Below are 14515 nucleotides of genomic sequence, written 5' to 3'. Positions count from 1 at the left end.
TCCTGCTGATTATTTAGTTTGGTATTTCCTAATGCTTTTAATGTCATATTTTTTGGTAATATTGTTTTCTTTATAGTTTTACCTTAAACTCCGACTTTTTAAGTTAATTTTAGATTATAATTATATTTACGTATATTCTGAATTATGTCAGATATATTTGGTGGACGTCAGTAGCCTCGCTGCTGGAGGCTCCACAAATACTGTGTTCACTGTAAAACTGTGTAGGCACTATATTTTAGAAAATCCTAGATTTTGTCACCGAAGTGGCTAGTTATTGTGTACCCCATATCCATCCTGTGGACGGTAGCGCAAGAGCAGATGGATACACAGAAGGCCTTTTATATATCCATATGGTCTTGCTCTACCATCTTAATATATTATAGTAATTTAATTTTTCAGTAAATTATAGTTTTCACTGTATTTAAGTGTTATTTACTGTATTTAAATGGTAAAAAAAATAGGCCTGAAGATAACATTCATCCAGTCACCTACTGTCACTGCTGAACACTTTGCACCAATACTACTCTAGCTCGATTGGTAGCGCACTCAGCTCACACACTGAGGTCTGTGGTTCGATTCCCTGTACTGTGGAAAAATTAGAATGTATTTCCTTAATATACCTGATGTCTCTCTTCAGCAGTCAAATAGGTACCTGCGTGTTAGTCGACTGGTGTGGGTCGCATCCTGAGTACACAATTTATCTAATTTGCCCTAAATGCTCAGCATAACAAGCGGCTTTCTATATAGTAGTATGTCATTGATGTCAGCTAGGACTGTATACCTTGTACATGTGCTTGTAGTAATTAAGATTATTATTATAAAGCCACCACCACTACTAAAAACCACCATCAATGTCGCTAAACTCCTCTCCTGCTGAAAATCTTCTCCTGGGCGAAAATATTAAATGAGTAACAAAGCTGCAGCACCTGCTGAGCTCTGTATCCAAGTGTTGTGTAAAAAGTATCCACATAACGTGGTGTATACAGTGATAATTCAAAAACACAAGCATTAATTCCTGGACACATTCTCCCTCTAGGCGGGTCGCTGGTGTCGAGTCTCCGTCGAGGCGCCTCCCTGCGCAGGATGTCTTGGCTTCCTCGACGACCCCACCTGGAATGTAAGTCGTGGCTCACTTCCCTCGACCTCATCCAGTACATACACTGCTTCTCCAGGTTCGACGGTGTTGAGGTTAGTCTTCTGAGATATCTTGTAATTTCAACTTTGTCAAAATATTAATTATGCGTGTCAGATTGGTAGGAGTTCTGAGAGGATGTATCATGTTGGCGTGTTTGTGAACAGTGTTTGAGAGATAGTTGAGTAGCAAGGAGTGAGAGGGTTGGTGAGTGTCTGAGGGTAGACAGTGTTGGTGAGTGTCTGAGGGTAGACAGTGTTGGTGAGTGTCTGAGGGTAGACAGTGTTGGTGAGTGTCTGAGCGTAGACAGTGTTGGTGAGTGTCTGAGCGTAGACAGTGTTGGTGAGTGTCTGAGCGTAGACAGTGTTGGTGAGTGTCTGAGGGTAGATAGTGTTGGTGAGTGTCTGAGGATAGACAATGTTGGTGAGTGTCTGCGGGTAGACAATGTTGGTGTCTGAGGGTAGACAGTGTTGGTGAGTGACTGAGGGTAGACAATGTTAGCGAGTGTCTGAGAGTAGACAGTGTTGATGAGTGAGGGTAGACAGTATTGGTAAGTGTCGAGGGTAGATAGTGTTAGTGAGAGTCGAGGATAGACAGTATTTGGGAGTGTCTGAGGGTAGACAGTGTTGGAAAGGTGTATTGTTAAGTGCTGGTGATGTTGGTGAAGTTGGTGAAAGTGTTTTTGGAGTAGATGTTGTTGAAGAGTGTGATGTATCGTGTTACTGGACATACTTGAAGGTTACCTAAAGACACAACAATGTCACTATCACATCTGCGAGGAAAATGATAGGATGGATAATGAGAACTTTCAAAACAAGGGATGCCATAACAATGAGGATCCTTTTTAAATCACTTTTTCTCCCTAGGCCTGAATATTGCTGTTCACTAACAGCTCTATTCAAGGCAGGAGAAATCGCAGATCTAGAGAATGTAGAGAGAACTTTTACTGCACATGTAACTTCAGTCAAGCACCTTAATTACTGGGAACGTTTGGAATCTCTTGAGCGCAGGAGAGAAATACATCATAATCTACACTTGGAAAATCCTAGAGGGACTGGTCCCAAATCTGCACACAGAAATCACTCCCTGTGAAAGCAAAAGACGGTGCAACATACCCCCAGTGAAAAGTAGGGGTGTCGTGAGTATACTAACAGAAAACAGTAAATGTCCAAGGCCTAAGACTGTTCAATAGCCTCCCACCACGTATAAAGGAATTACCAATATACCCCTGACAGATACCTAAAGTCAGTAACGGATCAGCCGAGCTGTGGTTCGTACATTGGACTATGTGCAGCCAACAGCAACAGCCTGGTTGATCAGGCCCTGATCCACCAGGAGGCCTGGTCAAGGACTGGACCGCGGGGGCGTTGACCCCCCGGAACACCCATTAGGTGTGTCAAAGAGTCGCGTATTTGCACGGAGATACTGAACACCACAAATGATGTACTTGAAGTTCTAGCAGTAAAAATCAAGAACCAAAACTTAGTCATTGTACTTGTATATAAGCCACCAGATGCAACTTCCCAACAGTTCAAGGAACAGCTATCAAAAATTGACTACTGTCTGGAAAACCTTCCAGCCCCATCCCCAAACATCTTGCTGCTTGGTGACTTCAATCTAAGATATACAAAATGGATGAATGTAGCAAATAATATTGTAGCAGATCAATCCTTGGAGCTTCTCAGACGAAAAGTCACACACAGATTAGCTGTTGAATTTCTGCAATAAACACACCCAAAGTCAGCACATAGTGGAGCCAACGAGGCTGGAGAACACCCTTGACCTTATTTTCACAATGAGGACCTGGTAAGAAACATAACAATATAAAAAACAACTAATTCTGATCACAATTTAATCGAAGTCCAGACTTACATGCACAGGAGTCCTGATCAGCCAAATTTATATAAATGTAAGGGTACCTTTACCAAATTCAATTTCAAGAGCAAGAACATCAACTTCAACAAGAACATCAACTGGGACCAGGTAAATTATGCTCTAAATGAAACATGTTGGGAAGATATTTTATATAACACGAACCCTAAACAGTGCCTTGAAAAATCAACTTCTTGGTAGCTGAAGTATGTTCAAGGCATATTCCCCTAAGAGAAAAAGAGAACTGGAGAGAGAAAGATGCTCTCTCTACAGGAGAAGGCGAAGAATCACTGAGCTCCTCAAGAATGCCAGATTATCTGAAACACGGAAGGAAGCACTAACCAGGGAAGTGGAAAATATTGAGGTAAAGCTAAAGGACTCGTACAGGATCCAGGAGAAACAAGAGGAGCTAAAAGTGATTAGTGAAATTGAAAGAAATTTGAAATATTTCTTTTCATATGCCAGAAACACGGCAAAAACCACATCTAGCATAGGGCCCCTGCTCAGACAAGACGAATCCTACACAGATGACAACAAAGAAATGAATGAGATACTGAAATCTCAATGCGACTTCGTTTAATGAAAAACTAATCAGTCTAATGATAGACAATCCAAATATATTTTTCATGAATAAACCTCAAAACCCTGCCAATGTATGCCAAATTTCTGACATAACCCTAACTCAACTAGTCTTTGAGAAAACCATTGATAACATGCCCATGCACTCAGCCCCAGGCCCAGACTTGTGGAACTTTGTGATCATTAAGAACTACAAGAAACCACTCTCGCGGACTCTAAATATACTATGGGGAAGGAGCATAGACACAGGTGAGATTCCACAGTCACTAAAAACAACGGATATCCCCATTTCATAAGGGTGGCAGCAAAGCAGTAGCTAAGAACTGTAGACGAATAGCTCTAACGTCCCATATAAAATATTTGAAAGAGTTCTAAGAAGTAGGATTGCAAAGCACTTGGATTCCCAACAGTTGCACAATCCAGGGCAACATGGGTTCCGAGCAGGTCGCTCCTGCCTCTCGCAACTGCTGGAGCACTATGATATGGTCTTGGATGCACTGGAGAACCAACAAAATGCTAATGTACTATACACAGATTTTACAAAAGCCTTTGACAAGTGCGATCATGGTGTAATAGCACACAAAATGCGTGCTGAAGGGATAACTGGCAAAGTAAGCAAGATGGATCTTCAACTTTGTAACCAGTTGAACACAAAGACTAGTGGTAAACAGAGTTAAATAGGAAGCTGCCATAGTGAAGAGCTCTGTTCCACAAGGCACAGTACTCACCCCTATCCTGTTCTTCATCCTCATATCAGACATAAACAGAGATGTAAACCATAGGACTGTTTCATCCTTTGCAGACGATACTAAGATTTGCATGAGAGTGTCATCCATTGAGGACACGGCAAAGCTCCAAGAAGATATAAACCAAGTTTTTCAATGGGCAACAGAGAACAATATGATGTTCAATAAAGATAAATTCCAACTATTTCATTATGGAAAACTGGAGGAAATAATACCTAGAACTGAGTATACTACAAACTCTCATCATACATTAGATAGGAAAAGTAATGTGAAGGACCTATGAGTGATATTGTCTGAGGATCTCACCTTCAAGGATCACAACAATGTCACTATCACAACTGCGAAGAAAATGGTAGGATGGATAATGAGAACATTCAAGACAAGAGATGCCAAGCCAGTGATGATCCTTTTTAAATCACTTGTTCTCTCTAGGCTGGAATACTGCTATACATTAACATCTCCATTCAAGGCAGGTGAAATCGCAGATCTGGAGAGTGTACATCAGTTCCATCAAACACTTTAACTACTGGGAGCGCCTGGAAGCACTTGACTTGTACTCACTGGAGCGCAGGCGAGAGAGATACATCATAATCTACACCTGGAAGATCCTGGAGGGACTGGTCCCTAATTGCTCACAGAAATCACTCCTTACGAAAGTACAAGACTTGGCAGGCGATGCAGCATACGCTCAATGAAAAGTAGGGGCACCATTATTACACTGAGAAAAAACACAGTAAGTATCTGGGGCCCAAGACTGTTCAGCAGCCTCCCACCAGCCATTAGGGGAATTACCAATAGACCCCTGGTTGTGTTCAAGAGGGAGTTGAACAGATACCTAAGTCAGTGCTGGATCAACCGAGTTGTGGTTCGTACGTTGGACTGTATGCGCCCAGCAGTAACAACCTAGTTGATCAGGGCCTGATCCACCGGGAGGCCTGGGCGTGGACCGGGCCGCGGGGGCGTTGATCCCCAGAATACCCTCCAGGTAGGTAGATCACTGAGCGTTCTGACCAACAAATATAAATACCAAATACATTTAAGAACGTCCAAGGTAAAGTTAAGAAAAACAAATTAAGTTACTTCCACTATGACAATACTCAACGCGAAAAATCACTAATTTAAAAAATATATAAATAACCCAGTCAAAATATGATGAAATTGGGAATGTCAGAAGACGCTGGGAACAGGTTACCAAGGTGCCTACAGGCATGTGTGCCACTGTCAGCTCCGCTGTCAGCTCCACTGTCAGCTCCGCTGTCAGCTCCACTGTCAGCTCCGCTGTCAGCTCCACTGTCAGCTCCACTGTCAGCTCCGCTGTCAGCTCCACTGTCAGCTCCACTGTCAGCTCCACTGTCAGCTCCGCTGTCAGCTCCACTGTCAGCTCCGCTGTCAGCTCCGCTGTCAGCTCCACTGTCAGCTCCACTGTCAGCTCCGCTGTCAGCTCCACTGTCAGCTCCACTGTCAGCTCCACTGTCAGCACCGCTGTCAGCTCCACTGTCAGCTCCACTGTCAGCTCCACTGTCAGCTCCGCTGTCAGCTCCGCACAAGTCACGCAGTGTGTCAGCAGCACCTGCATATAGAAAGCTATGGGCTATATTTTTTGTGCCCAGTTCTAAAACAGAGAATCTTGTTACATAATTCGTGTTGGAGGAGGAGGGCCAGACACCCTTATCCTGCCGAGGCCTGTAAACTCGTTGTTCATATGTAGGGCCCACCGTGCCTGCCATTTCCCAAGGACAAATCTTTTTATGTGACCCACGAACTCTGGAACACTGTATCAACGTCCATGAGCTCCATATTATTCAACATCTTATCAGAAGATAGAAACACTGCTGGATAATTGTTGAAGACTTATGGGGAAACTACAAGCCTCTTCACCAGGTGCCAGATCGTCCAGGCTGTGATGGATATGTGGGGAACCGGTCCATCAACAACAACAGCCTGGTTGACCAGGCAAGCACCAGACGAACCTCGCCCAAGGCCGGGCTCCTGGAGTAGAAAAAACTCTCGGAGCTCATCAAAGGCATATCAAAGAAAAAGGTATATTCGTGCGAGGCAGATGTCTGGTACGACGCAAGTTAGAAATACACGTCAACATTCCTTGTTCCTGGCGTGGGAAACTTAAGAGGTAGGCCTACTGTAGCAGCCTATTCTCCATTTTTTTTTATTTGGCGTTCGTGAGAAAAATCACGCTGGAGAATTAAGGCGTATTAAAATTGCGTATTTTACAATTCAGATCAATGTAGGTAAACTTTGGAAATATAAACACTTAAGCAGTATAATGTGATCCTATATTGACAACGTTTCGCCCAGGCAGTGTGCTGTATCAAGTCACAAACAGATCTACCTGGGTGAAACATACTTGAGTATTTATAGGATGTGAATGCTGCTTGTGACAATCTTCCGAGTAGACTGATAGTCTAAAAACTTAGGGAGCTTTTAAAAGAGATTGGATAAAGTCTAAAAACTTAGGGAGCTTTTAAAAGAGATTGGATAAAGTCTAAAAACTTAGGGAGCTTTTAAAAGAGATTGGATAAAGTCTAAAAACTTAGGGAGCTTTTAAAAGAGATTGGATAAAGTCTAAAAACTTAGGGAGCTTTTAAAAGAGATTGGATAAGTATATGAGGAGACCTTCTACAGTGTTCCTTGATTCTTATGTTCTTATGTGGGATAGCGATGAAGAAGTTTCTTGGCGAGGGGTTCAGCTATGTTATAGAAGCCGTTGTTCTGGTTGAAGTTGGAAATAAATGTTATAGAATATCGACACAGTGGAAATATAAACACATATGCAGTATAATGTGATCCTTTATTGACAACGTTTCGCTCACACAGTGGGCTTTTTCAAGTCACAAAAAGATCTACCTGGGGTGGAAGGTATGCGAGTATTTATAGTCAGGTTCAGAATGTTGACGTCAGGTACATCATCAGATGAAGCATTCTCCACCTGACGTCAGCATTCTGAACCTGACTTTAAATACTCGCGTACCTTCCACCCCAGGTAGTTCTGTTTGTGACTTGAAAAAGCCCACTGTGTGGGCGAAACGTTGTCAATAAAGGATCACATTATACTGCATATGTGTTTATATTTCCACTGGTTGAAGTTGTTGGATATACAGATAAGTGATGATTCCAGGATTCTTCGGTATCGAGTGTTGTCTTCTCTGGTGATAAGTCTTGCGTTTCTGTAGTTGATTAAATGGTTGTGTGAATTTCGGTGTTGAACACAGGCATTCCTTGGATTGTCAGATCTGCCTGCCTACTGGTGTTCTGATATACGTGTTTGGAGGTCTCTGTATGTTTCACCGACGCATAATTTGCTGCATTCATTACTGGGGATTGAGTATACCCCTGCAGAGGATTGAAACTTGTTCTGTCTATTACTGGCAATGTCCTTGATGGTGGTGGATGTATAAGTAGATACTTGGAATGAGGTTTTGGAAAAGATGTTGGAAACGTGTTTGGCAATGGAGTTGGTGGGGAGGACTATGTATCTCTTCTCGGCAGTGTCTTCTCTGGGTGTGTTGAAGATGTTTAATGCGCGTCTTCTGCAGTCTCTGATGAAGTGACGAGGATAGTGGAGTTTCGAAAATACTTGTTCAATAAGAGAGTATTCTTCTTCAAGGAACTCACTGCTACAGATTCTGAGTGCACGCAGGAAAAAGCCTATAATTACACCACGTTTAGTTTTGGTGTCGTGGTGAGAATAGAAGTGGAGAAGATCGTGTTGGTTGGTGGGTTTTCGACAGACTTTAAAACGAAGTTCATGGTCAGCTTTGCAGAGAAGAATATCAAGAAAAGGAAGAGTGTTGTCGACTTCTTCTTCAAGTGTGAACTGGATTGAGGGCTCGACCTGGTTGAGTTTGTCTTGGAGAACTTGAACGTTGAAGCGTTTAGGAGTTATGAGGAGAATGTCGTCAACATAACAGAGCCAAGTGACAGAAGAGGGAATAATAGTGGAGAAACGCTCGGCTTCCAAATGTTCCATGTATAGGTTCGCCAGGACGGGACTAAGTGGCGAATCCATGGGTAGTCCGAAAGTCTGCTGAAAGAGGTGATTTTCGAAAGATAAACACGTAAAACCAACACATAGTTCAACAAGGTCGATGAAATCGCTGACCTAACCCAGAATGATCAATATTACAATGTATGAAAAGCTTCAAGCACACTGACATCCAAAGACAGTCAAATAATGCTCTTGGGTGGGAGAAACTGTCATCTGTAGTGTGTGAGATGCTGTCATCTGTAGTGTGAGATGCTGTCATCTGTACAGTATGAGATGCTGTCTTCTGCAGTGTGAGAGATGCTGTCATCTGTAGTGTGTGAGATGCTGTCATCTGTAGTGTGTGAGATGCTGTCATCTGTAATGTGTGAGATGTTATCTGTAGTGTGTGAGATGCTGTCATCTGTAGTGTGTGAGATGCTGTCATCTGTACAGTATGAGATGCTGTCATCTGCAGAGTGTGAGATGCTGTCATCTGTAATGTGTGAGATGTTATCTGTAGTGTGAGATGCTGTCATCTGTACAGTGTGAGATGCTGTCATCTGTACAGTATGAGATGCTGTCATCTGTAATGTGTGAGATGATGTCATCTGTAATGTGTGAGATGCTGTCATCTGTAATGTGTGAGATGCTGTCATCTGTAGTGTGTGAGATGCTGTCATCTGTAATGTGTGAGATGTTATCTGTAGTGTGTGAGATGCTGTCATCTGTAATGTGTGAGATGCTGTCATCTGTACAGTGTGAGATGCTGTCATCTGCAGAATGTGAGATGCTGTCATCTGTAATGTGTGAGATGATGTTATCTGTAGTGTGTGAGATGCTGTCATTCGTACAGTGTGAGATGCCGTCATCTGTACAGTGTGAGATACTGTCATCTGTAATGTGTGAGATACTGTCATCTGTAATGTGTGAGATACTGACATCTGTAGTGTGATGAATATCTTGTACTTAGAGTGAGAGACGACGAATCTCCTGTAGTGTGAGAAACGGCGAGTCTCCTGTAGAGCGTGAGATGACCATCTCCTGTAGAGCGTGAGATGACCGTCTCCTGTAGAGATTGCTTATTACACTCATGGGGGGACGGGAGCCCTAAACCCGCAAGGGTCATGCAGCGCCTAGGGAATCTGAGGAAATCTTATTCGTTCCAAGAAAGATAGGCATCTTTGGTTCCTCTGAATCAAGATCCCTTCACCGGCATCAAGGTACCCTCCCTCCCTCCCTCCCTCCCTCCCTCCCTTTGAAGGGAACTGTGGAGTCTGAGAAGGGAGGCTCAGAGTGGGTTGAAGGCTGTCTCCTGAAGAGTTCGAGAGGACAGTCTCCTCTAGAACACCTTAAGACACTTCAGCTTCCTTCGAGTGTGAGGGACTTGAGGAAGCGCACTCGAAATATTTACTGAACCTTTCCACACACCGGCATTCCCATCTTTTGTTTGACCTCTCACATCTCAACGAAAAAAAAGGGAAAGATTATGTATGCCTCTTAAAGCCCTGAATCCGCATGCGTAAGTCCAGTCTCCATTCTGCAGTCGCTAAGAGCGTGACACAAGCGATTCCTTAGAAACTGGAAAGAAGTCAGGAGGGAGACCACACTAATGAGGTGAATAGCAGATTATTTAAAGCTGTTGCAATCTTAAGTATTAGTACAGCGAGATTGAGACCAGAGGTAACACTAAGGTTTACCTCTGGCATACCTGTAACTGGTTTCGAAATTCTGTTCTCGTATCCTGGCCTGAAACAAGATGTGTAGACAATGTGTAGACAACCTGATCAATCAGGCTGATGCTTCCTACTGCAATATTTTATATTGGCTCTGTGATAACGCTGTTATAATATTCATAGGGAAATGAGACACTTGAGGTCGTCGCATGTTACCTAACATCGTAGCTCTCAACTTAGCACTCGCGGCCACTTCAGACCACTTCAGATTCTCCGTAGCTAGAGTCCTCCTCTTACTCAACACATCTAAGAACCATCTGCCTCGCCATTCTTCAGTGACCTTCCACTTGTCACACTATATCACAGTGTGTATCAGGGGGCATCATTTATTTTTACTCTGACTTTATTGACGATAATGGATAATTCTGGCTAATGTAAATTGCATCACTGGTATTATGGACTCTGCTGCTCCTGTACTCTGTACTTGTGGTGAGATAAGATTCAAGAAAATTGAGCATCTTTAGCATCAAGCTATAAGAATCTTAGCTACACTGAAACTACCAGAACTGTAGCCTGAGACTAGACATGAAGTTATGGTCCATCCGTGACACAGTAAGACAGTTATATACCTCTTGTTTTGCACAAAATTAATAAGGGGGTAATATAGATAATGTTCCTATTGTGACGATTAAAATTTCATTTAAAGAGCTGTATATATACAGCGCTTAGGTGAATTTTCCCATGCCACGGGTCGGGTTAGAACCCGCGATCAGTGTCTCAAAACTGCAGACCGTCGCGTTAGCCACTGGGCCAGCTAGCCCAGTGGCTAGTCACAGTGGTGCCTATGCTAACCTTCCTATGGTGTATAAATATACCTAGTTGGATGAATCTTATTGAAGCCAGCTGGTCCAGTGGCTAACGCGACGGTCTGGAGTTTTGAGACTCTCTGAACGCGGGTTCTAACTCCACCCGTGGTATGGTTAGTTTGCAATCGTGTCATTACGATTTCGTGAGTCATGTTGACGACTTAATTAAATCTTGTTGCTAAGAACAAGCTTGAAGAGACAAACTACAAGCTTGAAGAAACAGAATACAAGCTTGAAAAAACAGAATACAAGCTTGAAGAAACAGAATACAAGCTTGAATAAACAGACTGCAAGCTTGAAGAAGCAGGCTACAAGCTTGAAGAAACAGACTGCAAGCTTGAAGAAACAGGCTACAAGCTTGAAGAAACAGACTGCAAGCTTGAAGAAACAGAATACAAGCTTGATGGAACAGACTGCAATCTTGATGAAACAAACTACAAGCTTGAAGAAACAGACTACAAGCTTGAAGAAACAGACTACAAGCTTGAAGAAACAGACTGCAATCTTGAAGAAACAGACTACAAGCTTGAAGAAACAGACTACAAGCTTGAAGAAACAGACTACAAGCTTGAAGAAACAGACTACAAGCTTGAAGAAACAGACTACAAGCTTGAAGAAACAGACTACAAGCTTGAAGAAACAGACTACAAGCTTGAAGAAACAGACTACAAGCTTGAAGAAACAGACTACAAGCTTGAAGAAACAGACTACAAGCTTGAAGAAACAGACTACAAGCTTGAAGAAACAGACTACAAGCTTGAAGAAACAGACTTCAAGCTTGAAGAAACAGACTGCAAGCTTGAAGAAACAGATTGCAAGCTTGAAGAAACAGACTACAAGCTTGAAGAAACAGACTATAAGCTTGAAGAAAGACTATAAGCTTGAAGAAACAGACTACAAGCTTGAAGAAACAGATTGCAAGCTTGAAGAAACAGACTACAAGCTTGAAGAAACAGACTATAAGCTTGAAGAAACAGACTACAAGCTTGAAGAAACAGACTACAAGCTTGAAGAAACAGATTGCAAGCTTGAAGAAACAGATTACAAGCTTGAAGAAACAGATTGCAAGCTTGAAGAAACATATTGCAAGCTTGAAGAAACAGACTACAAGCTTGAAGAAACAGACTATAAGCTTGAAGAAACAGATTGCAAGCTTGAAGAAACAGACTACAAGCTTGAAGAAACAGACTGCAAGCTTGAAACAGAATACAAGCATGAAGAAACTGGCTGTAAGCTTGAAGAAACAGATTGCAAGCTTGAAGAAACAGATTGCAAGCTTGAAGAAACAGACTACAAGCTTGAAGAAACAGACTATAAGCTTGAAGAAACAGATTGCAAGCTTGAAGAAACAGACTACAAGCTTGAAGAAACAGACTACAAGCTTGAAGAAACAGTCTATAAGCTTGAAGAAACAGACTGCAAGCTTGAAGAAAGAGTCTATAAGCTTGAAGAAACAGACTGCAAGCTTGAAGAAACAGATTGCAAGCTTGAAGAAACAGACTATAAGCTTGAAGAAACAGACTGCAAGCTTGAAGAAACAGACTACAAGCTTGAAGAAACAGTTTATAAGCTTGAAGAAACAGACTGCAAGCTTGAAGAAACAGACTACAAGCTTGAAGAAACAGTCTATAAGCTTGAAGAAACAGACTGCAAGCTTGAAGAAACAGACTACAAGCTTGAAGAAACAGACTACAAGCTTGAAGAAACAGTCTATAAGCTTGAAGAAACAGACTACAAGCTTGAAGAAATAGACTACAAGCTTGAAGAAACAGAATACAAGCTTGAAGAAACAGACTGCAAGCTTGAAGAAACAGACTACAAGCTTGAAACGGACTGCAAGCTTGAAGAAACAGACTACAAGCTTGAAGAAACACACTACAAGCTTGAAAAAACACACTACAAGCTTGAAGAAACAGACTGCAAGCTTGAAGAAACAGACTACAAGCTTGAAACGGACTGCAAGCTTGAAGAAACAGACTACAAGCTTGAAGAAACAGACTACAAGCTTGAAGAAACAGACTACAAGCTTGAAACGGACTGCAAGCTTGAAGAAACAGACTACAAGCTTGAAGAAACAGACTACAAGCTTGAAACGGACTGCAAGCTTGAAGAAACAGACTACAAGCTTGAAGAAACAGACTACAAGCTTTAAGAAACAAACTACAAGCTTTAAGAAACAACGCAACGAATTACAAACAGAATACAAATTAAAAATCCAGTGGGTAAATTAACTGAGAATCTGGAGAAGATTACAAAACCGGGGTCGCTTTTGATGAAATATTTCCACAGTAAAAAGTTTAAAATTGATGTAGAGAGTCAGTAGTGGCCAGGACGTGTCCAGGTCAGGTGTACATGTTGCAGGTTGACGTAGAATCTACGTCAACCTGCAACATCTACGTCGTAGATGTTGCAGGTTGATGTAGTAACTCAAGGAAAATGTGTGAAGAGCAAGATACACTGGAACACAGCAGAGCTCAGGAATATAGGTTGAGACCATTAATAGTAATATATATTGTCAACAGACGAGCCTGGTCCATGGCCGGGCTCCGGGAGGAGAGACTCGAAACTCATCAAAGGTATCCAAGATTAGTCAAATTTTACGTAAAAGTTCGGAGAATCTCCAAAAATTAGTTTTATTAGATAATGAAACAATAGAATTTAGCTGATATTGCCAACAGTGTGTGAACTAATTGTGCTGTAATGTACTGTGATATATGTTCTGTAATGTACTGTGATATATGTTCTGTAATGTACTGTGATATATGTTCTGTAATGTACTGTGATATATGTTCTGTAATGTACTGTGATATATGTTCTGTAATGTACTGTGATATATGTTCTGTAATGTACTGTGATATATGTTCTGTAATGTACTGTGATATATGTTCTGTAATGTACTGTGATATATGTTCTGTAATGTACTGTGATATATGTTCTGTAATGTACTGTGATATATGTTCTGTAATGTACTGTGATATATGTTCTGTAATGTACTGTGATATATGGTCACTCGCAGGAGTGGCACTGAACAGACTCGTCACTCGGAGGGAAATGTGTGTGGCTGGCGAGGTGGAGATTCCTCAAGATAATCTAGTGCCACTTCACTCCTGATAACTTCGGTCCTTCAAAGTCTCTCTGACGCCAATTAACGCACGATAACTCACTCGCCTTCAAGAACCCAGATTCCTAAGATATACCAGTACCATTGTTCTTACCTAACATCCTTCCTCCAAGCATCTCTCACCTCCTTCCCCGTCGAGCCGCCGCCTCATCCTCCTTCACTATTTTTCCCTCGTCCGTTCCTCCTGTCCTCTTCCTCCTTTCCCTCTTTTCCCTCATCATCCTCTCCTTTTCAACCTCCTCCCCACATCTCCTTTTCCTTCTCCCCACCTCCCTTTTTCCTCAACTCCTTTTTCCTCCTCTTCTTTCAAGACAAGAGTGTTACTGGAAACTAAAGTCCAAACTGTACTCCTTGGAACGTAGGAAAAGTACATAATAATTTACACCTGGAAAATCTTTACCTACGAAAGCAAGTACTTCGACAGACGGCACAAAATTCTTTTGAAAATGAGCACTCCAAGAGGCAAGTGTTGGTTGGTAAGCTCTGCCAGAGGAACCAAGATGAAATACGCTGCTTCATGTATAAGGGAAGTTACCAACACAAC

At 42.1% G+C, this 14515-nt stretch overlaps 1 protein-coding gene across 4 annotated transcripts in view; it reads left to right on the top strand.

The window, feature by feature from the left end:
• The window catches only part of LOC128694822 (breast cancer anti-estrogen resistance protein 3 homolog), a 680692-nt gene that overhangs the window by 194918 nt on the left and 471259 nt on the right, over positions 1 to 14515 (top strand). For all 4 annotated transcript variants that reach the window (XM_070092543.1, XM_070092541.1, XM_070092545.1 and 1 more), the window contains exon 2: positions 1037 to 1188. In XM_070092543.1, coding sequence (XP_069948644.1) covers positions 1084 to 1188 — 105 coding nt within the window. In that variant the 5' untranslated portion in view covers positions 1037 to 1083. The remainder of the gene's footprint in view (positions 1 to 1036; positions 1189 to 14515) is intronic.

This window comes from Cherax quadricarinatus, chromosome 39, assembly GCF_038502225.1.
Source record: "Cherax quadricarinatus isolate ZL_2023a chromosome 39, ASM3850222v1, whole genome shotgun sequence".
Taxonomy (NCBI): Eukaryota; Metazoa; Arthropoda; class Malacostraca; order Decapoda; family Parastacidae; genus Cherax; species Cherax quadricarinatus.
This window is presented reverse-complemented; position numbering and strand designations above follow the sequence as displayed.